At 57.7% G+C, this 22,753-nt stretch overlaps 2 protein-coding genes across 2 annotated transcripts; one reads left to right on the top strand and one right to left on the bottom strand.

Annotated features, from left to right (window-relative positions):
* Nucleotides 1–953: 953 nt before the first annotated feature.
* Nucleotides 954–7,530, top strand: RABIF (RAB interacting factor). The gene is made up of 2 exons (XM_079763828.1): nt 954–1,109; nt 4,823–7,530. The coding sequence occupies exons 1-2, from the start codon at nt 984–986 to the stop codon at nt 5,066–5,068; spliced, it is 372 nt and encodes a 123-aa protein (XP_079619954.1). The 5' UTR covers nt 954–983; the 3' UTR covers nt 5,069–7,530.
* A 3,566-nt stretch (nt 7,531–11,096) lies between these two features.
* LOC307094739 (alpha-1,3-mannosyl-glycoprotein 4-beta-N-acetylglucosaminyltransferase-like protein MGAT4E) lies at nt 11,097–13,587 on the bottom strand (the record flags this gene model as incomplete). The annotated part of the gene is made up of 2 exons (XM_079763780.1): nt 11,097–12,406; nt 13,485–13,587. 2 exons carry the CDS (start codon nt 13,585–13,587, stop codon nt 11,232–11,234), a joined length of 1,278 nt encoding a protein of 425 aa, XP_079619906.1. The 3' UTR covers nt 11,097–11,231.
* Nucleotides 13,588–22,753: the final 9,166 nt, after the last annotated feature.

The following is a 22,753-nucleotide window of genomic DNA, read 5'->3' as shown; positions in this document are numbered from 1 at the left end:
ACACATTTGATTAGTTTCTGGGTTCTGCATGGTTTTATCTTTGTCCCAAATCCATTCCTGTATTTTTACTCGCCCGGACACATGGAGCAGTGGTCTCCTGATGTCCTGGCCACTTCTCTGTCCAGCCCAGGCCCTCCATTTGTCCTAACTTTCCAAGCACAGCTGGGATCATTGCAGTACCTGACATGCAGCAAGTTTTCAGGAAATGTCGAAGTTATTTCTGGTACAAAGTGCCCATGCCATGGATCCTGAGGGGTTAGCATATTATGTGAGTGCTTTGAACCTTGAGTTGACAGAAGAGGAGGAAATGCAGGTGGGTCATGGGTGGTGGGTGGGTGATACCTGGCCTGACCCAGTGCGAGCCTGGGTTCAGGACCCTGTGCCCGCGCGGCTCTGAACCGAGAACCTGGGGACTCTGTCCTGTCCCAGGGGATGTGATGACAGCTGTGGCTGGACCCGTGCATCCCGGGAGGTCACCTCTGACCCGGACCTTCCTCACTGCGCCCATCGGATGGATGAGCGACCACCACAGGGAGGTAGTGACCATCCAGCTCGGTTCTAAAGCGCTTCCACCCCATGCTGTGCCGCTGGTGGGAGCTCACTGGTTAGCACTGACCGGCCCTCGGCTTCCGGCAGCGAAGGGGTGCGTGTCCCCGCGGGTGGGACCCACATTGCCTTCCGTCCCCTCCCGCTCGGCACTGAATTCACGTCTCCGGAGACAGGGAATTACGAGCAACTCTGATGACTCAATAGTAAGGGAGTCGGGTGACCGGGTCGGTGTGCAGAGGACTCGTGTCCGCCCTGCACTGGTCCTGTCACAAAGCCGCCGGCGCCTGCCACTCAGGGCCGCGGGGAGGGTCTGCGCGTGCGCAGTAGAGTCGACGTGGGCAGTGGGCGCCTGCGCAGGAAGCAGTGGCCGTCCGCCCCGCCCTCGACGAGAGCCGCGCCTGCGCGGTCCGGGCCCCGAGGCTGTGGCGGCGGCGATGGAGCCCGAGGCGCCGCGGAACGAGCTGGTGTCGGCGGAGGGCCGGAACCGGAAGGCGGTGCTGTGCCAGCGCTGCGGCTCGCGGGTGCTGCAGCCGGGCACGGCGCTCTTCTCCCGCCGGCAGGTAGGCGCCGGGCGGGGGTCGAGCGGGGCGCTGGGGGGAGCCGCACTGCAGGGCCGAGCCTCAGCTCCTGGGTCCCAGGTCCTGCTTCCTCCAAGTCACGGGCCTTAATGCCCTCCTTCCGCCGTCGCCGCTAGCGAGAAGGCGGGAGGGATGTCCGGTTAACCTGCCGCAGGGAAAGGCGGTTAATCCGCACCGTGTGCGCGCCCGTCACCCGGATTCTCTCCCGGGGGCTCCGCCCGCAGCGCCTGTCACAGGGGCCGGGGTTCAGCTAAGAACGGGGACACGGTGTAGCGGGGCTGGTGGCACCTCGCGGGGGGAGGCCTGAAGACGCAGCGCTCTCCCACACCTGGGACCCCACACCTGGGACCTCACACCTGGGACCTCATCCCACACCTGGGACCCCACACCTGGGACCTCACATCTGGGCTTCCACACCTGGGACCTCACATCTGGGACCTCACACCTGGGATCCCACACCTGGGACCTCACCCCTGGGACCTCACACCTGGGATCCCACACCTGGGACATCATCCCACACCTGGGACCCCACACCTGGGACCTCATCCCACACCTGGGATCCCACACCTGGGACCTCACATCTGGACTTCCACACCTGGGACCTCACATCTGGGACCCCACACCTGGGACCTCACACCTGGGATTCCACACCTGGGACCCCACACCTGGGACCCCAAACCTGGGATTCCACACCTGGGACCTCATCCCACACCTGGGACCCCACACCTGGTATTCCACACCTGGGACCTCATCCCACACCTGGGACCTCGCACCTGGGATCCCACACCTGGGACCCCAAACCTGGGATTCCACACCTGGGACCTCACACCTGGGACCCCAAACCTGGGATTCCACACCTGGGACCTCATCCCACACCTGGGACCTCACACCTGGGACCCCACACCTCACACCTGGGGTCCCACTCCTGGGATCCCATACCTGGGGTCTCGGCCGGGCCTGTGATACTCGTTTTTACCGCTACACCAGGAGGCCTGTGTCCCGCCAGTTCTCACTCGGGGTCTTTCCTGAACTGAGGTCGCAGCGACACCGGAGCAGTGCGGTACCTAGCGGCTCCCAGCGCAGGTGTCGCCTCCAGGGCCCTGACCTCGGGGCCACCACAGGGCCTGCCGGGCTCCAGGGCACTGGCGTGAGCACCGCTGGGTGGAAGGGTTGTCGCAGGTTTTGTGGCCGGGTTCTAAAACCACCTCAAGTTCTCAGAGGAAGGGAGAAATTAGAAACAAGGTAACAGAAGTTTACTCTCTATTGTAACAGTTTTCATTCTCATTTACATTGTAGCATGCTTGCCAAGCTTTCTACACTAAGAATGTATTTTCTACAAAGAAAATATTATTGAAAAAGCAACAGCGGTGTCAACAGAATCCTGCTGAGTTGTGGTGGTTACCTATATCTGAGGAGCCCATACAGCATTAGGGGCCAATTTTTTTTCTAATTTTTACAAACTGCCTGCTTTTACTAGGTGTACCGGTTAAAAATTCGGATTAACTGTTAACCGGTTAATAATGCGGATTTTGTAATCAAAGAAAACACGATAATTTCAAGAGAAACCTCAAAAGTGCTTTATTCAAAGTGATGTCCATCGCTAGCTACACATTTCCCACATCTTTCAGGTAATTTGTGGATACCGTCCCAATAGAACTTTTCTTGTTTTGGGGGCAGACCATTCAGAGACCCCATTGTCCACTTCTTCGCACGTTTTGAAGTGCTGCCCAGAAAGTGCATGTGCCATCGATCAGAACAAGTGGTCATCTGAAGGAGCAGGGCTGGTGAACACAGCGGGTGGGTTCATACTTCCCAGGCAAGATCTTTTAACTTGTCTTTAGTTGGTTTTGAAGTGTGTGATGGTGCATCATCATGAAGCAAAATTACTTTGCAGTGTCTTCAGGAACATTGTGGTCGTTTTACGATCAAAGCTTGGTTCCAATTGATTATTTGTTGTCGGTAGCGATCAGTACTAATGGTTTCACCTGGTTTTAGAAGGTCATAATACACCACACCTTCCTGATCTCACCAAACGCAGAGCATTGTCTTCTTTCCAAAGTGATTTGGCCTTGCAGTCGATGTTAATGGTTGACCTGGATCAACCCATGATTTTGTGCGTTTGGGATTCTCAAAATAAATCCCCTTTTCATCGCCAGTCACAATTCGTTGCAAAAAAGACTTTCATGCCGTTGAAGCAACATTTTACTGATGACTTTTCAGTTTTCCATTTGTCTTTCGTTCAGTTGATGTGGCACCCATTTTCCTTCCTTTAAAATCTTTCCTATTGCTTGTAAATGGTCGGAAATTGTTTGCTGTGCAATGTTTAATCTTTCTGCAAGTTGTTTTTGAGTTTGACACGCCTCTTCATCCAATAATGCTTGTAATTGTTGGTCTTCAAATTATTTCGGTTGACCTGGATGTTCTTTGTCTTTCACATCAAAATCATCCCTTTTAAAGCGTTTAAACCAGCCTTCACAAGTATCTTGAGATGGAGCATGTTCACCATAAGCTTCCCAAAGTATAGATCACTTTCAGCAGCACTTTTCTTCAAAATAGTAATGAATTAAAATTTCCCACAAATGCTCTTTTTTTGGCATGAAATTTGACATTTTTAAGCGTAAAAATATCTATGATGTTAACACCTTCAGAAAATTTGACATATGAAGTTTTGAAGCTTGTTGTCACTACAAAATAGTATACGTATCAAATCACATATATATCAACGTATGTGTAACTCCCATCTATTGAAAAAAATCCGCATTATTCACCAGTACACCTAGTATTGTGATTGCCAATGCCAGACAAGCACACGAAGGCCATGCTGTTTTGTTAAAGAGTTTGGGAAGACCTGACCATGTTGCTCAGTTGGTTAAAGCATCATCCATCCTGATACACCAAGGTTTCGGGTTTGATCCTAGATCGGGGCACATACAAGAATCAACCAATGAGTGCATAAATAAGTGGAACAATAAAGCAATGTTTCTCTCTGCCTTATAAATAAATTAATACTACAACGGGCATTATGGGAAGCTAATTCAGATTGTTTGGCTAAGGAAGACCTACCAGGGAGGTTACTTTTGAGCTGAATATCAAGAAGGGGCTGGCCTTGCCAAGACCCGAGGGCAGAGTAGACTTACCCTGCCTGAGGAAGGCAGGAAGGCCCGTGTGGCTGGAGCAGGGTAAGCTCGGGGGAGATTAGAAGCCGGTGGGGCCTCGAAGCCCAAGGTCAGGATAGCAGTGAAGACAAGTTACCACCACAGCTGGTCAAAGTTCCTTTTTATTTTTTTTATATTTTACTGATTTTTTACAGAGAGGAAGGGAGAGGGATAGAGAGTTAGAAACATGGATGAGAGAGAAACATTGATCAGCTGCCTCCTGCACTCCCCCGACTGGGGATGTGCCAGCAACCAAGGTACATGCCCTTGACCTGAATCGAACCTGGGACCCTTCAGTCCGCAGGCCGACGCTCTATCCACTGAGCCACACCAGGCAGGGCCAGAGTTCCTTTTTCAGTCTCTTTAGAATCAGGGCACAGACAACAGAGGAGCAACCCGCATCCTCGTCTGTCACCTGCTGGGACTGCGTGTCTTGTTTGTGAGGGCACCGCGTGAAGTCCACGGTGCGTGGGGTGCTGGCATGACAGGTGCTCAGCATGGCGTTCCTTGTGCCCCCCTCCCCCCCCCCCCCCCCCGCAGCTCTTCCTTCCCTCCATGAGAAAGAAGCCGGCTCTGGCCGATGGCAGCAGCCCCGATGGCGACCTCCTCCAGGAGCACTGGCTGGTGGAGGACATGTTCGTCTTCGAGAACGTGGGCTTCACCAACGACGTGGGCAACGTCAAGTTTCTGGTCTGCGCCGACTGCGAGATCGGGCCCATCGGCTGGCACTGCCTCGATGACAAGAACAGCTTCTACGTGGCCTTGGAACGAGTGTCCCACGAGTAACGGAGGGGGGGGGGGCTCCGCTGCACCCCCGCGTGTCAGAGCTGCCCCTTCCCAAGAACTGGTGTTTAACCTGGTGCGACGGTTCTGCTGCTGCTTCTCTGTCCTCACGGCGAGCGTGGATGCATCCCGCTGAACGGGCGGGGCCAGCCCTGCTTCCTTAGAGCCTGGCGTGCGAGCCCCTTCTAGTTCGCGGTGCGCCACGCCGTGCCCTAAGCTCCCTTCCCCCAGTTGCGGACACGGGAGCATCCCACCCTTCTCCTCTCACCCCTGCATCCTGCCGGGCTCTCCTTTACCCAGGGCTCCCTGGCTGCTTGCTCTGGACGGGCACCGCCCACCTTTCAGCCACGGCGACGCTCATGTGCTGATAGTTGAGGCTTCACCTCTTTCCTCATCCCAGAAGGCGCGCGGATGTCTGAGAGTGACTTTGCTGTGTGGCTGACTTCACCGGCGTTTATTCTTTTTAAACGGATAACCTTTGCAGGCTTTCGTATTTAGCCTCCTGATCAGGAACGCTGCGGCTGCACCTCTATGCCAGTGGTGAGAACCTCACCTCCAGGTGGTCAGAAGCCTTTCGTGGTGAAGATGAAGGTGGCCCCTCTTCCCTTCAAACCCTGATGAGGTTTACAGCCTGTCAGTTGAGAATCAGACTTTCCACCCCATCGGGAGCCGTTGTCCCCGGATCTAAGACCCTGGATGTGGGGTCTAAGAGGAATAGGCCTTTGCCGTATTACACAGGAGTTTGTAGGCTTGTCTTCCTTTGTTCTCAAGAAAGACTTCCTTAGTGGATAATGTCATTTACTGAACCTGCTGGGCCTGGTTCATTTGGAATCTCTGCACCGACCCCCCAAACAAACCTTCCATCCAGAGGCCTCGGTTGCTACAGCTGGGGAGTCGCTCTGACCCTGTGATTTTTAGCGAAGTATTTCACCTTTCAGTAGGACTTGAGTTCTGGAATGACTCACCTCAGCAGGAATCTGTGCAACCAGGTCCAGGTTCCTCCCCATCACCCACCTCTCAGATCCAGGAGACCTGGCACCGCAGGAGGACTAACTGGAGACCGCCTCTCTGCGGTCCGTTTGTCCCCCCCCCCCCCCCCCCCAGAGCTTACTCTAAGGGCTCCCTCACTAACGGGTGGGCCTCGGGCATGATTTTACAACCGGCCTGCTTCCTCCTGTGCGGTCAGAGCCCAGTGAGCTCCCGCAGAAACGAGAGAGCCGTTCTCTAGACAAGTGGTCTAGGGCCCGTGATTATGGCGTGTACGGAAAGACGGCTGTGAGAGTTCTCCACTCCGGTTGGAAGGAACAAAACCAAGCAGATGCCTCTCTGGGCGAGTAGCCCCTCCTGGCACAGCCAAGTCCAGGCAAAGCATTTTCTAAAATTGGGCTTTGACTATTCTTCCCTTTTTTAATCACAGAAACAGTACCCATTCGTTGCAGAGACACACAAAAAGGGGCACACACGTTTTTTAATCCCTCGTATTTCCACCATCCACAGATGGTAATGCTGTGTATGTCCATCTCCATGTTTTCTACACGTACGTACGCATGTATGGCTTTTAAGACAAATAAGAGCCCATACTGTACTCGGTTATAGCTAGCTTTCTCCATTTAACAACACACCAACTTCTCTTGCGTGTTGGCTGTCCCCGGTGTCCGCCCTTGTGTTTAGCATGCCATTGTATGTCTGTCTGTATGTAAGCAGTCCCCTGTTAGATTGCAGCTTAAACGCACATTCCTAATGGTTCCCTCGGGGTAAAAAGTGGGATTGCAGGGTGTGCCGTGCACATGCCTCAGAACTGGCCTCGCTGTTTACCCTCCAGAGTAAGGCAGACTCCCGTTGCTGAACCGTTCTAACACCGGGCATGTGTTATCATTAAAAGAGCATTTGGCCCTGGCCACGTAACTCAGTTGGTTAGAGTGTCGTCCAGATACGCCAAGGTTGCGGGTTCAACCTCCAGTCAGGGTATATATGCAAGAATCAACCAATGAATGCACCAATATGTGGAACAACAAATCGACGTTTTCCTCTCTCTCAAAAAAAAATACATTTTGCCACTTTAATAGAAACAATAGTCTCATTTTGATTTGCATTTATTATTTCTAATGAAGTTTTTATATACTTAGTGATTTGTATTTCTTTTTTTTTTTTTGAGAATTGCCAAACACTGTTGCCCAGTAGCCAAAAAATATCAAGTTGTTATCTTGTCTTTTCAGTTTGATTTGAAAGAAATAAAGGCATTTAAACAATGGAAATTATACTCCTGCACGTCCTTGGAAAGAACATATAATTTTAGACAGCAGAGGAGAGCTGAAACTTAAGATTTACCTTGAGGTCTGTCAACTCACTGGTTAATCATGTAGTGTCTGTAACACAATGAGAATGTCATCTCTTGGTCTCCCTCACACCATAAGGCAGGCAGAGAACGCACACTCGCTGTTTTAAGGAGAGAAAGCCGCCTTCCTGTGGGAGAGAGGTTGATTTTCCTAAAGACTCCTTGTTTAACACAGAATCAAAGCTGGACAGTGGTGTGCTGACATTTTACGTATTGTTACTATGCTGTGCAGGACGCTCGATGTTAGTTAATGACATAACTAGCAAGGACTTCTGCTGAAAAGCACGGACAGGTCACTTGGCCTGGCCATCCCACCGATGGCCGCTAGAAGGGCTGGACAGAATACTTTTTAAGTCAGAAGGCATCAGCCCTAGCCGGTGTGGCTCAGCGCATAGAGCATCAGCCTGCAGACTGAAGGGTCCCAGGTTCGATTCCAGCCAAGTGCACGTTCCTCAGATGGAGGCTGGATCCCCAACCCTGGTCGGGGCTTGTGTGGGAGGCAGCCAGTCGATGGGTCTCTCTCACATCCATGTTTCTCTGTGTCTCTCCCCTCTCCCACTCTAAAAACCAATGGAAAAATATCGAGTGAGGATTAGCCAAAAAAAAATTTTTTTTAACCCAATAACCAAAATTAAGAATTCAGCGGAAGGTTTTAGCAGCCAATTAAGCACAGCCTTGTAGAGGGTCTGGTGAAAGCCACTGAAAGTGTACCTGCCCCAAGCATCCTGGACAGAAAGGACTCAATTTCAATGCACTTTGCCTGTCCTCCCTCTTGGCAGCCAGCAGAGGGCAGTAGAGGCTGCAGCCACAGGCCAGTCCACAGGGGCCAGCTTCCCATTCAGGGCCGGCCCAGGCCTGTGGCCCCAGGATTCTGAAGGACAGGGGTGTTTAGTCTCTGTTCTTTTTAAGCTCCAGTGAGCTTCAGGGCTGCCTGGGAATGCCACTGGGTGGTCTAGTTGTTAGCATTAACCTGGGGGGTTAATTAATGAATTAGCATTCGTCTGAGGGGTCCCTGAGAGGGGCTTCCTGAGAGGATGGGGTCTGAGGGCCCATCAGCACAGGGCCCAGGCCATGGACAGGACCCCTGCCGGGGAGGCGCCTGCACTTACTTAACGGGGGCCATGGTCGCTCTCTGGTGTCCCATCTCCCTCCATCGTTGCGGCTCCTGGGTTCCCCCTGTCCCCTCAGTCCCCCTAGTCCCAAGAGGCAAAGGCCCTCGGCCTGCGTTAGCGCTTTGGCTTGATCCCTCCAAAGCCGGGTCGTGGCTGTTGACTTTCCACGTGAGACCGGCTGACTCTCAGCCTCCGGGTTCCCTGGGACCCAGGGGCTCGGGTTAGAGGTGGAATTGGGGCTCGGTCGGCAGGGAAGGCGGTTAGGAAAACCTGCCCGGCACACGTTCAAGGCCGGGCCTGTGTCTGCTCGGCCTGTAGGGCCGGCTCCACTGGTCTCTTCGCCCAGAAACCAGGAGCTGACCTCCTTCCTGTCTTCCCAGGACACGCCACCCAGGGAGGCAGGCTCCAGGGGCGGGACAAGCTAATCATCATTTGCATAAACTCCCGGCCGTGACCTTCTCTCAGGTCCCAAACCAGAAAAGAAGTGGAGACCAGGGAGGCTGCTCACCATCCTACAAGGCACCAGACAGACCCCACGTGGCCCAAGGAGGAAGTCCAAGGTCGCCCCCCCCCGACACCCCTCCCCACAGGCGGGTCACGTCCACGACCCCTCCCCACAGGCGGGTCACGTCCACGACCCCTCCCCACAGGCGGGTCACGTCCACGACCCCTCCCCACATACAACGACCCCTCCCTACATACAGGTCACGTCCACGACCCCTCCCTACAGTCACATCTCTGCCGCTCAGCCCTCCCCTCCCACCTCAGCTCCGGCTGAAGCTCTGCCTCCCCACATGGTGCCGGAACCTTCTAGCAGCTGCGGAGCCGAGGAGTTTCAGTCTCAGAACCACGGATGAGGACAGAGTGGGTGGGGGGCAGAGGGGAGGTTGCTTTTGGTGCTGCGGACTCACATAAAAATCCAGAGCGCCAGGTGGGGAGTAGGAATCCCTTGCTCCTATTTTTTACCTAACGTAGAAGAATTCATCTTTTATTCGTTCACATGAACGGGAAGAAAGGAGTTAGATGCTATTCGAGCATTTCATCTTCTAAGAAGCAGCATTTCAGGGGAGAGAGACCCCACCAGGCCCTTCTGAGGACGCAGTGAGTCTAGGGAAGGTAGGTTCATCGGGCAGCACCCCCCCCCCAACACTACAACACTAGGGCCCTTGGCCCTCCCAGGCCACTGGCTAGGGGTCCCAGGCCCATGGGGCGGGGAACCCCCCCATTGGAGCCTGGAAGAGCAGAAACAGTGAGGAGAGGAAGATATGGGAACCCTGTGCAATGCGGTGTGATACGCGGGAGTAGAAATGTGAGTCAAGTCAGGACCGTGACAGTCTCAGGGGGTGGACAGCAGCTGACCGGGCAGGAAGAGGTCCAGGGCCAGGTAGGAGGTCTCAGAACCAGGCTGGGGCCAAGGCTGAGAGCAGAGCGGCGGAAACGGGTACCAGCTACGGAGCAGGGACGTCCTGACCCGACAAGAGGTCCTGCTGATGCGTGAGACGAGAGTGTGTGTGTGTGTGTGTGTGTGTGTGTGTGTGTGTGTGAATCCCAGGCACATGGAGCTGGCCCCGTGCACACGCGTGTCCTGAGCTGGCTGAGGGACTTGCGTGGGAGGCAGGAAGCAGGAGCTGTGGTACTTGGCTGTGGACAGAGCATGGTGACCGCCTGGGACCTCAGGGTCAGGGAGTCAGGGTTCCAGGGGTGTGATGAATGTCGGTGACCCTGTGTCCCTGCCACCTGACCTCCCGAGTCCCTGCCACCTGACCTCCCATGTCCCTGCCACCTGACCTGCACCATGAGGCTCGGTCTTCCTTCCCAGGGACAGGAGGAACAAGAAACAAAACTGGTGACGGAGTTCCGGCCTCGGCCTGGAGCTGGGCCTGCCTCTGCCACCCACATGCCGAGGAGGACGCTGCCCCCAGGCCTTCGGGTGGGAAAATCCGCCCTGCCCCACCTACTGGGGGCGGGGCCAAGCATCCTACCTGCCTGGGCCTGTCCTACCCACCTGCCTGGGTCCCTGAAGCTCCTGGGCAGGAGGGACGGGCTCGGGAGGGCAGAGGGCGGAGTGTGCATCCCCCTGGAGTCCCCCCTCTCCCTTCATCTACCCCCACCCCCACCCCCACTGTACCAGGTGGGAGCAGTCCTGGGCAGCGAGGGGTGGAAAGAGGTGGGCTCAGCAGTGGGCTCGCCCCTGAACCTCATTAGCCTGTCCACAGAGGGCACGCGCTCCCCACAGAGGCCTGCAGGAGACAGGTTTGCACTGAGGCCCTCGCCCTCACTCCCCAAGCAGGGGAGACTCAGTAAAAGTTTGGAAAATGAGCCCGGCCAGCGTGGCTCAGTGGTTGAGCATCGACCCAAGAACCAGGAGGTCACGGTTTGATTCCAGGTCAGGGCACATACCCAGGTTGTGGGCTCAATCCCCAGTGTGGGGTGTGCAGGAGGCAGCCGATCCCTGATTCTCTCATCATTGATGTTTTGGTCTCTCTCTCCCTCTCCCTTCCTTTCTGAAATCAATAAAACATATTTTTAAAAAAAAGAAAAAACAGACGGTATGAGTCACTCGTCTGGGAACAAAGGGGAAGGAACAGGCCTCCTGACGTCTCTGTGGAACGGAACGCGTGATGGAGCCGTCTCCCTCTTCCCTCCTCCCGCCCGTCAGAGGGGCTGGAATGAACCGGCGTCCAGGCTTTCATTGTTCGCACCCTTTACCGATTTATCTTCAACCCTGAGCCGCTGTGGTGGCCCTGGCGCTCTCCTCCCAGAGGTAGATGTGCCTGACCATGAGCCCGCCCGCCTGGTCGGCGTTCACCACCAGCTTCACGCAGCTCACGTCGGACCCCACGCGTGTCGGCAGCGCCTCCTGATCCAGCTGGCCCTCCAGGAGCTGGCCCAGCAGGACGAAGCTGGTGCAGAACTGGGGCACCCCCTCGGGGCTGTGGCCCAGCTCCACCTGCCCCCGCTGCAGGGCGTGCTTCCCCTCCAGGATCGTGCCCGTCAGCACCTGCACGCGGCTCAGGTTCGCGGGGCGGTTCAGGATGACCGTGAGGTGGCTTCCGGCGCTGACGTTGTGGGTCCAAAAGAAAGACTCGTCCAGGGTGTAGGCCTCCCAGGGGGCGTGGACGTCAAAGACCCTCATGTCCGTGAACACGGCTCCCGGTGGGTTGTGGGGGCCGGGCGGGCCCCGGCTCTGAGCGGCCCTGGCCTTGGGGTCCTGGCTGGCTCGGGAGTAGGAGACCCGGTAGTAGAAGAGGAAGGGCCTGCAGAGGATGGGTCTCCTCTGGGCCTGGAGGACGCTGAACCGCGGGATCAGCCTGCTGAGGGGCTGGTCCTGCTGGAAAAGGAGGAGGAAGCGGGCCAGCCGGGGGAGGTCGCCGCCCCGGAACAGCTTGCCCAGGGAGCCCCTGTTGGAGAACTCCAGCAGCACCCAGGGGTGGGCGCGCAGGGCCCACACCTTCCGACGGACGTGGGTGAGGAAGCCGGGGGCACAGAAGACGTTGTCCCTCAGCAGGAGGAAGTAGTCGGAGAGCTTGGCCGCGAAGCTGGCCAGGAAGGCGTGATCCACGTTCTGCTTGGCGGAGGCGTCCCCACAGGGGGCCCCCTGGTCCCCGTCCCCACAGTGGGCCCCCTGGTCCCCGACAGGACCCGCGGCGGAGTAGGCGTCCGGGGGAGCGTGGATCAGCACCAGCCGCCCCGCCAGGATCTGGGGGCTGAAGAGGCTTGAGATCCGGGCGACGGTCTCCCGGAGCCACGCGAAGTCCGAGTCCGCCAGGTGCACCAGCACCGTGAGGTGTTTCTGCTCGACCTTGGAGGAGGCACGGAACAGGGAGCCCAGCGTGTACAGGAGGCCGTTGGGGTCCCGCCCGGGCCCCGAGGAGATGCCCACCGTCAGCCACGCTGGGGGAGTAACAGGGACAGCGGTCAGCGCGCATGGGGGGGCAGGGGGGGAGGTGTCAAGGGGATGGGTGGGAGTTCTTTGGGGCTCTTCTCTTCCTTTCTTCCCTCCTATTTTCTTTTTTTATTATTAAATATATTTTTATTGATGTCAGAGAGGAAGAGGGAAGGAGAGGGAGAGGGATAGAAACACCAATGATGAGAGAGAATCATGGGTCGGCTGCCTCCTGCACGCCCCCCATTGGGGATCGAGCCTGCAACCCGGGCCTGTGCCCTGACCGGGAATAAATGGGTGACCTCTCGGTTCCTGGAGGCTTAACCACGGAGCCACGCCAGCCGGCCCTCCTCCTGTTCTCCATGGAGTCGGCCTTTCGGTGGAGGGAGGTTCGAGTCCTTGCTACCAAAGTGTGGTCCTCAGTCCGGCAACACCAGCCTCGCCTGGAAGCTTCCGGACACGCACACGTGGGCCCTGCCTGACCTGGACTGGAACAGAGCTGACTTCGACTGACATCACCAGGCGCCTCGTGTGCGCACTCAGTCAGCGAAGCGCTGGGCGGTGTGGTGCTGGGCCCCCGGGTCCCTCCGAGCGTCTCCGAGCAGCTTTATGGCACCTGGTCCACGCGCTCAGGAGCTACCAGCTCTGTGTACCCCGTTCGTCTCCCCAGAGCTCTCCTTGAAGAAGATGCTTAGAAAAGGCACTTCCCCTACAAGCCAGGAACCCAAGGTTCCCCCCAAGGTTTCCCGCCACTGATTGTGTGACCTTGGGCAAGTCCCTTCACCCCTGAACCTCCTTCCTGATCCGTAAACTGGAGCGGGTGGGGCCATGTGACTCTAAGGCCGGTCCTGGTCCCGGTGTTCTCTAATCCCGTGATTCCGCTTCCCTAGAACAGGTAGCTGTGTCTGCCCGCCTTCCTGGTGCCTGACGGGGAGGTGACTTGGTGGGGAGAAAGTCGCCAGATTCCGATATTCCCCGGGGCAAAGGGCTGGGCTCCTTCTCTCCTCCCTCTCTCCTTCCTCGCTGCCTTACTTCTGGGGACGCCCCTGCCTCCCGTGGGACCCCGTTCCCCTCCCTGGAACTCACTCTTCCTTCTCTGCTGGATCGTTTTCATGTACGTGGAGGTGAGGTCCTGCCAGTCTGCTGGTGGTCTCGGGGCCTTCCTCCCGCCGTAACTGACCGGGGGCATCGACGAAAGCAAAGCATGGACCTTCTTTCAGGAGAAGAACCAGGGTTAGCTCTGGGGCGTCCCAGAGCTTCTCTCGGGGGGGGGGGGGGCGGGAAGGAGAGGGGGAGTGGGTCCCCTAGGTGAGCCCAGTGCACTCTCAGGACGTCTGACCACTGGCCCAAGGATCCAGGCTCCAGCAGTATTTGCTGCCTTTCTCCCCTCAGCCCATGTAGGGGGGATGGGAAGGGGGGATGCGGCTTCTTTATGGACCAACAGGTCCCAGTCCACCCCCTACCCCCTTTGGAGCTTAATGCTCTCAGGTGGACAGGGACAGGCACTTTGAGCGTCTGCCTGTCCACCCCCCGCCGCCCCCCCATACCCTCCGTTCCCTCTGAGAGCAACTTGGCCTTTACATTTTGATCCTCGTCCATGTCCCTGGGGATTTGCAAGGTGAGGAAGAGCCACAGGAATCCGACGGCCAGGGAGGTCAGGAGGCAGTGTCTGAGGGAACACCGCATGGTGTCGGTGCCGGCACTCGGTTCCTGCAGCCAAAAGTCGACATGCACCCTGGGGACGGGACGGCCCATCCCGCCCACGCCTACAGCTTCTCCTTATCCCCCCCCCCCCCCCCCCAGAGCCTCATCCCTGAACCCTCCAGGCCCTATCCTTACTCTTCTTTTTATTTTATTTTTTATTTTTTTAAAATATATTTTTATTGATTTTTTTTACAGACAGGAAGGGAGAAGCATAGAGAGTTAGAAACATCGATGAGAGAGAAACATCAATCAGCTGCCTCCTGCACGCCCCCCCCCCCCCACACACTGGGGATGTGCCCGCAACCAAGGTACATGCCCCTGACCAGAATCAAACCGGGGACCCTTCAGTCCGAAGGCCGACGCTCTATCCACTGAGCCAAACCAGCTAGGGCTTTATTTTATTTTTAAAATATGTTTTTACTGATGTCAGAGAGGAAGGCAGAAGGAGGGAGAGATAGAAGCATCAACGATGACAGATAATCATGGACCGGCTGCCTCCTGCACGCCCCACACTAGGAATCGAGCCCACAACCCGGGCATGTGCCCTGACCGGGAATTGAACCCTGACCTCCTGGTTCCTAGGTCGACGCTCAACCACTGAGCCACACCAGCCGGACCCTCTTCTTCATTGTGAATTACTGCCCAAGCCAGTCTTTTCTTTTTTCTTTAATTTTTTTTTTTTTTAGTCCTCACCCGAGGATATTTTTCCTTTGATTTTTATTTTTTCCTTTGATTTTTAGAGAGCATGGAAGAGAGAGGGAAAGACAGAGAGAAACATTGATGTGAGAGAAACACATCGATTGGTTGCCTCCTGCATGCGCCTCAACCAGGGCCAGGGATCGAGCCTGCAACCGAGGTCCGTGCCCTTGACCGGAAATGAACCCGGGACCCTTCGGTCCGCAGGCCAATGCTCTGTCTTGAGACAAACTGGCCAGGGCCCAAGCCTGCCTTTTCATCTGAGCTGGGACCTCACGGAAGAACCGTGCTCACCCCTCCAGGACGGGGGCTGCCTGTCTGTCCTCCTGTCGTGGGACCTCTGCTGACTTCTCTTTGCAGCTTTCACTTGACCAACGTGTTTCCCTCTCAAATGGAGAGTGCCCGCTGCACACGCACATGCACACGCACACACACACTCACGGCGGCCCCTTCGGGGATGAGGCCTGTTTATCTTAGAAAACAGATGTGCGCCAGCCCACCCTGCTTTTCCTAACAAAAGTGAAACTATTTCATAAAACAGCTGAACTTCGTGAAGGGCTGCTAAGTGCCAGGCAACCTGGGTGCCCTTCTTTGCTTTTTTTTTTTTTCCTCTTCTTCGCTTTTTAATAAAAAAGCATTTCCCTGAATTTCCCCCCAAGCCGGAATCTTATTCACGGGCCTTGATTAGCACAGGATCCCGTGAACTGTGAGTAAATCACCCCTTTCCTGAGGGGTTGGGCTGTTGGAATTCGGCTGGCGCGGCCTCAAACGCCCGAGTGTGCTTTCCTCCTCTGTGGCTTTTCTCTGGAGAGAATGTTTTCCTCTGTTTCTACATGATCAGAGGAAAGCCTTTAATATGCTTGTCACCAGCTCTTGATTCTTACCGGGCGTATTCGGGACACAAAAGACATCGCAGTCGGTAATTCCTACGCTCCGAGGCCACAGCATTCTCTCATCTCTCCATTTCCGTGGAACCCGCCAGGTCAGCATTTCAGTGGAGGTTACAGGCTCCTCTCCCTTAACCATTTAGCTTTAAAAAAATATTATTTTTTATTTATTTCAGAGAGAGGGAGAGGGAGAGAGAGAAACATCCACGATGAGAGAGAATCATGGATCCGCTGCCTCCTGCACGCCCCACACTGGGGATCGAGCCCACAACCTGGGCATGTGCCCTGACCGGGAATCACACCGTGACCTCCTGGTTCATAGGTTGACGCTCAGTCACTGAGCAACACTGGTCGGGCCCATGTGCTAGGAATTATTAAAATACTTATAGTAGTAGTAGGGCTTCACAGATTAAACTTTTTTTTTAAAATATATATTTTATTGATTTTTTTTACAGAGAGGAAGAGAGAGGGATAGAGAGTTAGAAACATCGATGAGAGAGAAACATCGATCAGCTGCCTCTTGCACACCCCCCACTGGGGATGTGCCCGCAACCAAGGTACATGCCCTTGACCGGAATCGAACCTGGGACCCTTGAGTCCGCAGGCCGACGCTCTATCCACTGAGCCAAACCGGCTTTGGCAGATTAAACTTTTCTTACCAGGCCTTTTTGTCAGAGGTGATTCAGATACAAACCACTTTACATAAAAGAAATAGGCTGGCCCTAGCCGGCTTGGCTCAGTGGGTAGAGCGTCGGCCTGCAGACTGAGGGGTCCCAGGTTTGATTCAGGTCTAGGGCACATGCCCAGGTTGTGGGCTTGATTCCCAGTAGGGGGCGTGCAGGAGGCAGCCGATCCACGATTCTCTCTCATCATGGATGTTTCTATCTCTCCTCCTCCCTCTCTGAAATCAATAAAAATACATTTTATTTATTTATTTTTTAAAATATATTTTATTGGTGTTTTACAGAGAGGAATTGAGAGGGATAGAGAGTTAGAAACATCAATCAGCTGCCTCCTGCACACCTCCCACTGGGGATGTGCCCGCAACCAAGGTACATGCCCTTGACCGGAATCGAACCTGGGACCTTTCAGTCTGCAGGCCGACGCTCTAGCCACTGAGCCACACCGGTTTTGGCAACAAAAATACATTTTAAAAAACAGGCTGCTCTGCTCTAGAACAGCAGAGCACGGGAGGGTGTATACTGCGCGAGAAGGCTTTCCTGTTACAGCCGGAGGCGTCCACACAGTGGCTCTGTCCCCTCAGCCCCCCCGCCCCCCCGTGTCCTTTACCTGTCACTGGGGCACCAGCATCCAGCCCTCCGACCCCCCACAGGCGTCGCCAGAGGTGAGGATGTGGGTGCCCAGGACCCACTGCAGGCGTCTGAACAGAGGGGGGCGGGGAGGGGGGCGGCTGGCAAGCACCCGGAGGCCTCCTCAGGGGTCCACCCTTGAACTAGGCTGCCTCTGTGATGTTGCCCTTGTGTGCTGCTCCCCTGCCCGGCATCACAGGTGCCCAGGGACAGGGCTCCCCGGAGCGGTGCCCGCGCAGGGGCCGGCTCTGTGCACTGTGATGCGTCTGGAGGGGCAGCACCAGCATCTCCTCAGAGACCCGAGCACGGACGGCCCCGCGCCGCCGGCACCACACCCTCCGGTCCCGCCCGACTCCCACCCCCTCGCCTTCTCCTTCCTCACCCCTGCAGTCACCCTCCCATCGCTCCCTGAATTCCGTGCCCTCGCTTCCTCTCGCAGCTCCTCTCCTCATCTTACCAGCCTCTCTGCCGCGTGGACGCAGTTGCCTTCTGCCTCCTCCTCCGGGGAGCACTTTCTTCCGTGCGTCACCCGCCACACTGCCCGGCCTCCTCGTCTCTTCCCTGGCGCAGCTGGGGCTCTCCTCCTCCTCCAGGCCCTCCGTGGTGATCGGACCCAGCCTGTGGCTTTAAGGACGGTCTGTGTTGAATAGGAGAGAGTGTCTGTGTGCATGTGTGTATGCGTGCACATACAGTGTGTGAACGTGTGTATGGACACATTCAGTGTGTGCATGTATGTGCACACATCGTCTCACACATACGTGTGTACACACATCCACATGAACTGTTAACTCCAGGCTGGTCTGATCTCCAGGCCTGACCCCAACCCGAGCAGGAAAACCTGACTTCAGAGGAGCTTTTTGCCGACAGAGGGTCACACAGGGTTACCGGGTTACAAAGCCAACCTCGTGGGTCTCAACCAGCATCACTGAACAGGACAAGTATTGTAGTCTTTATTTAATATATTTTTATTGATTTCAGGGAGAGAGAGAGAGAGAGAGAAACATCAATGATGAGAATCATGATCGGCTGCCTCCTGCACGACCCACACTGGGGATCGAGCCCGCCACTTGGGCAGGTGCTGCCCAGACCAGGAATCGAACCCTGACCTCCTGGCTCCTAGGCCAATGCTCAACCACTGAGCCACACTGGCCAGGCCAGTCAAGGGCAAGTATTTTGTGAAACGGTTCGTGCTGGAGATCACAGACAAGACAGTGTGAAGCCGCTTTGTGGAGCATGGACACATGTTGGCAGGAGGAGGGGCCGCCGGTGGAGATGGGTTTCTATGTCCCTTCCCTCAGTTTTACTGACGTCAGGTTGGTGCTTGGGGAAGGCCAGAGGCTCTGGGATCGCCATTCCGGGGGTCACTTTGGCTAATTAACCTTTCTTTCTTTTTAAAAAAATATATTTTACTGATTTTTTACAGAGAGGAAGGGAGAGGGATAGAGAGTCAGAAACATCAATGAGAGAGAAACATCGATCAGCTGCCTCCTGCACACCTCCTACTGGGGATGTGCCCGCATCCAGGGTCCATGCCCTTGGCCGGAATCGAACCTGGGACCCTTCAGTCCGCAGGCCGACGCTCTATCCACTGAGCCACACCGGTCAGGGCTAATTAACCTGTCTGAGCCTCAGTTTCTCCATCTGAAAAGTGGTGACGATGCCCATTCGTGGGGTGGATATGCCCACTGGAGGACAGGTTTTCCCCAGCCCCGGGCCCTGTCTTATTCCTGATTGCGCAGCGTTTCCGGGTCCCTTCCTGCCAGGAGGAGGGATTAGCTTTAGGACGTCAGGCGTCAGACCCTGTAATCCGTGGGCTGAGGACACAACACGGTTTGGTTGGACACTGTGTGTTGCAAATGAGCTTGGCAGGTTCCCCGTGCTGCCTGAAGTCCCGATATTTGTGTGGGGGAGACTGACGGAGAATTCCAAGCCCTCCAAGCCGGGGAGCATGCTGGGAGGGGCCTTCAGTCCAGAGACCGGGGGTCGTCGGGGTGATGGTGGCAGGAGGACCAGGGAACAGGAGTTTCCCCCTCTGCCTCTCGGCAGCTCCCGGCTGGGAGTCTGGGACCTGCAAAGGGGCCTAACCTGAATACCAGGCCACACCTACAGCCATGGTGTGGGGTGCGCTGCCCAACCCCACCCTGGGCAGGGCCCACGGGAACCTCCCACCTGCCAGTGCCTGTGGGAGGCTCCTGGGAGGCGGCCCACACCCAGGGACACGGGGCCCTGGACCCTGGGTCCCCTGAGCTGAGGCAGCTGAGTAAGGGTGGCAGGACTGGGGAGGAAGAGAGAATGGAGAGGAGGAAGGGATGGGGATGAGGAGGAAAGGGAGGGGGGGAGGAGGAGGAGGTGGGGATGAGGAGTGGATGGGGAGGAAAGGGAGGGGTGGGGAGGAGGGGAGAAAGAGGAAGGGGAGGGTTGGGGATGAGGAGGGAGGGGAGGGTTGGGGAGGGGATGGGGAGGAGGAGGAAGGGTGGGGAAGAGGAAGGATGGGGAGGAGGAGGTGTCTTCCCTGGACCCAGACCCAGCTTCCCAGGGACAGAAGCTCAGAAATGAGGCCCTTGTCACGGTGGGAGCTGATCAGCAAGGGGCAAGGGGTCCATGGCCGGGCTGGGGCAGAACCGGGCGCGGAGGCCGCACACAGACCAGCCCCTCGGAGAAGGGGTGGCTGGTTCCAGGGGAATGAACGGGGCCAGGCAATGGGGTGCCCCTGACCCCACGTGCTGACCGACTGCGATCTCTCCACCAGGAAGCCAGATTCTCCCGTCTAGCCCCCAATCCATCCCCAGCCAACGCTCAAGGACACCCCTCCCCCTCAACAAATATTGGTGGAGCTTCCATAGGTGCTCGGGGCCAGGGCTGGAGCCGACTCCTCCTCCCTCTGCAGCTTAGATGCGGGAGGGCGTGGGCAGGGGCAGGGAGGGTGTGTGCTGGGGCAGGGGCAGGGGGCAGCAAGGGTTCGGGGAAAGGCAAGCACCCCGTTACACGCGCCCCCACATAAGGAACGAGACGTCGAGGGGACACAATAGACAAGCAGGAGGTCGCAGGGCCTGTGGTCTCCACCCGGGACGTCCGTCCGACGCCGGGCATCGCAGGCCCAGAAGGTGGCGGGGCGCCCGCACGGAACTGGAGGAGAGCGGAGACGCGCTGAGGCCGGGAGGCCCGGGCCGGGGAGACGGGCGGGGGTGGGTGGGGAGGAGAGGGGGCAGGGACCCCGGACCCGAGGAGAGCCGCGGGCAGAAGGGCCGCAGTCCCAGGAAGGCGCAGGCCGGAGGCCCGGGCGGAAGCGAGCCCCGGAAAGCGGGGGAGGCCGCGGGGAAAGGTTTGCGGGGGGCGGGGCGGGGGGCGAGCACCCCACACGTGCGCTACGTGCTGCGCGAGCGCTCCTCCCCCGCCCCGGCCGCGGGGAGCAGGGCCCGCCCCCATCCTTCCCGGCCCCGGCGGTGCGTGGGGGCTGGGCTGGGGGAGAAAGCTCGTCGCCCCCCAAACCCGGGGCCCTTAGCGACCGAACGGAACGCGGAGCGCGCCCCTCGCAGGCCGGCGGCCCTGGGGGCGCCACCCGGGGGATGGGCGCGGGCAGGTGGGGACGGAGCGGGCCGGGTGAGGATGCAGACCCCGGAGCGTGCTCCGAGGCTCCCGGCTGCACGGCGGGCGGTGGGGACGGCGGGGCGGGGTGTCGGGAGCAGGGGGGGCTCCTGGGGACGTGGCACTGCGAGCGGGGCTGGCTCCGCCTGGGCCTGCCGGGCTCCGGCCCCGCTTTCTCCCGGGAGCCCGAGCCGGACCCGGCCCAGGCCTCGCGTCCGCCGTCCCGCGAGCCCCGGCGCGGTGCCCGCCGTCCCGGGCGGCCGGTCCGGCCTCCGGGGCGCCCCGCGGCCCCGACCAGACAATGCGGCCGGGCCCCGCCCCCGGGGTCCCGCGACCAATCGGCGCCCGCGGCCGGGCTCTTTAAAAAAAGAAGGTCCGGGCGGCGGTGCCAGCTGGAGGATCCCTCCGCCATGTAAACACGCATCATAAAGGGCGGAGGCGCGCCCGCCCGTCCTCGCGCCGCCCCCTGACGTCACGGCGTCCGCCTCACCTGGGAGCCCCGCCGGCTCCGCGCTGGGGGCCACCGCCGGAAACGGGGGCGCACCTGGGGCTGGGAGCGGAGGGGTTGAGGCAGCGCGGGCCACGAAGCTAGGCGGTGTTCCGAGGCGGGTTCTGTGCGCCCCAGCCAAGTGAGAGGCACGATTCATGTGTCTACAACTTCCCTCCAAGTGATGCCCACCTGGGTCGGAGGGTGCCCGTGTTGAGTGTGACCGGTCTCGAGGCCCCCCAGGGCAGGAACTCAACTCCGAGACCCTCAGAAGCCCAGCCCGCCCTTGACAAAGGGCCACAGGATGGCTTTTCTCCCCTTTTTATTATGAAAAAGTGCCACATACTCAGCAAAGTTAGAACATTTCTGCAGCAAACTCCTCTATGCCCACCTAGATCCCACCATGACCATTTGATAACTCGCCCGACACTGGCGACTTCCTCTAACACGATGCCCCCTGCCCTTGGCTTGGTCTGCAGCCAGTGGGTCCTGGAGGGCCAAGGAATGGCTACCTCTCCAAGGACCCCCTGAACTCTTGGGGGGCCAAGTCTTTCCGGAAAGAGTTTATTGAGGAGGCGGCTTCCCCTCTTCCCCCGTTTCTGGTTGAGGAATCCCTAAGGCCAAGCAGGGCCAGGCCTCTGAGGACCCCTCCTAAGGAGGCCCCAGCAAACAGTCCTTCCCCAGGGGGTTGGCTGCTCTCTGGATAAAAGCGGTCTTTTTCTTTTGAGTTTCCTCTCTCCCCCTTTCTGGGGCAGGACCTTACATATAAAAAAAAGTGCCTAACGTGTTCATGGCTTAGGGTGACTTAACCTCTGTGTGCTGTCGCCTGCTCTGCACAATGGGGATACTAGCAGCTCCCACCCCACAGGATGGTTGTGGAGCTCCGATAAGCGAACAGACTAATGTAGGCCAAGCGTTCCTCACCCACAGATAAAGAGCTATTTATTATGCATACACATGCGAGTGCTCCAGACGGACACCCCACTTCCCATGTCTCCCCTCGGGCCTGCGGGGACTCTCCCTCTGCACCAGAGAACCCTCCAAGTCACCACGTCCGAGGGGACCACACTGTGCCCCTCCCCAGCCGACTTGTCGCTCGTCTGACTGCCTGCCTGGCTCGCCAGCCCCGGGCACCCCAGTCTTCCGGAGGCCTCCACGTGCCCCGTTCCCCCCACCCCCCAAATTGATCGCCACGTCCCCATGGCACCGCCTACGTTCGCATCCCTTCCTCCTGAGAACAGCGCGCTGCCTGGCTCTGGGAGTATTCCTAGTCTGCTGCTCCTCTCCCGAGCCGCCTCACCCCCATATTGCCGGTGAACCCCTCTTTCTGCCGCCCTCCCTAAACAGAGGCTGCATCCCTTGGCCCCGTGGACTTGGCCCCATGACTTCACCACCCCGTGCCTCGCCGTCCTCCTCCGTGAAATGGGGACAAGGGGCCCGGCCTCCGGGGTGGCTGCGAGGAGGGGCCTCATCATGGAAGCTCTGAGGAAGGTGCCTAGGACGGGCGGGAGCTCAGGATGAGCTGGGTGTTTGCTCCCCTCCTTGGTGTCACCACGGGGAGCTGGTGCCTGTGCCCCCCAGGGTCCCCCAAGGGCGCACCTCCCCCGCGACATGTAGCTCCGTGCGCGACACCCCGGGCGCAAGGCGACCGCAGGCCCCCTCCCCCGCCCGAGGCGGCTGGTGGGG

Source organism: Cnephaeus nilssonii (genome assembly GCF_951640355.1).
Source record: "Cnephaeus nilssonii genome assembly, chromosome: 23".
NCBI lineage: Eukaryota > Metazoa > Chordata > Mammalia > Chiroptera > Vespertilionidae > Cnephaeus > Cnephaeus nilssonii.
Note: the sequence above shows the minus strand (reverse complement) of the source record. Positions and strands in the feature narration are given on the sequence as shown.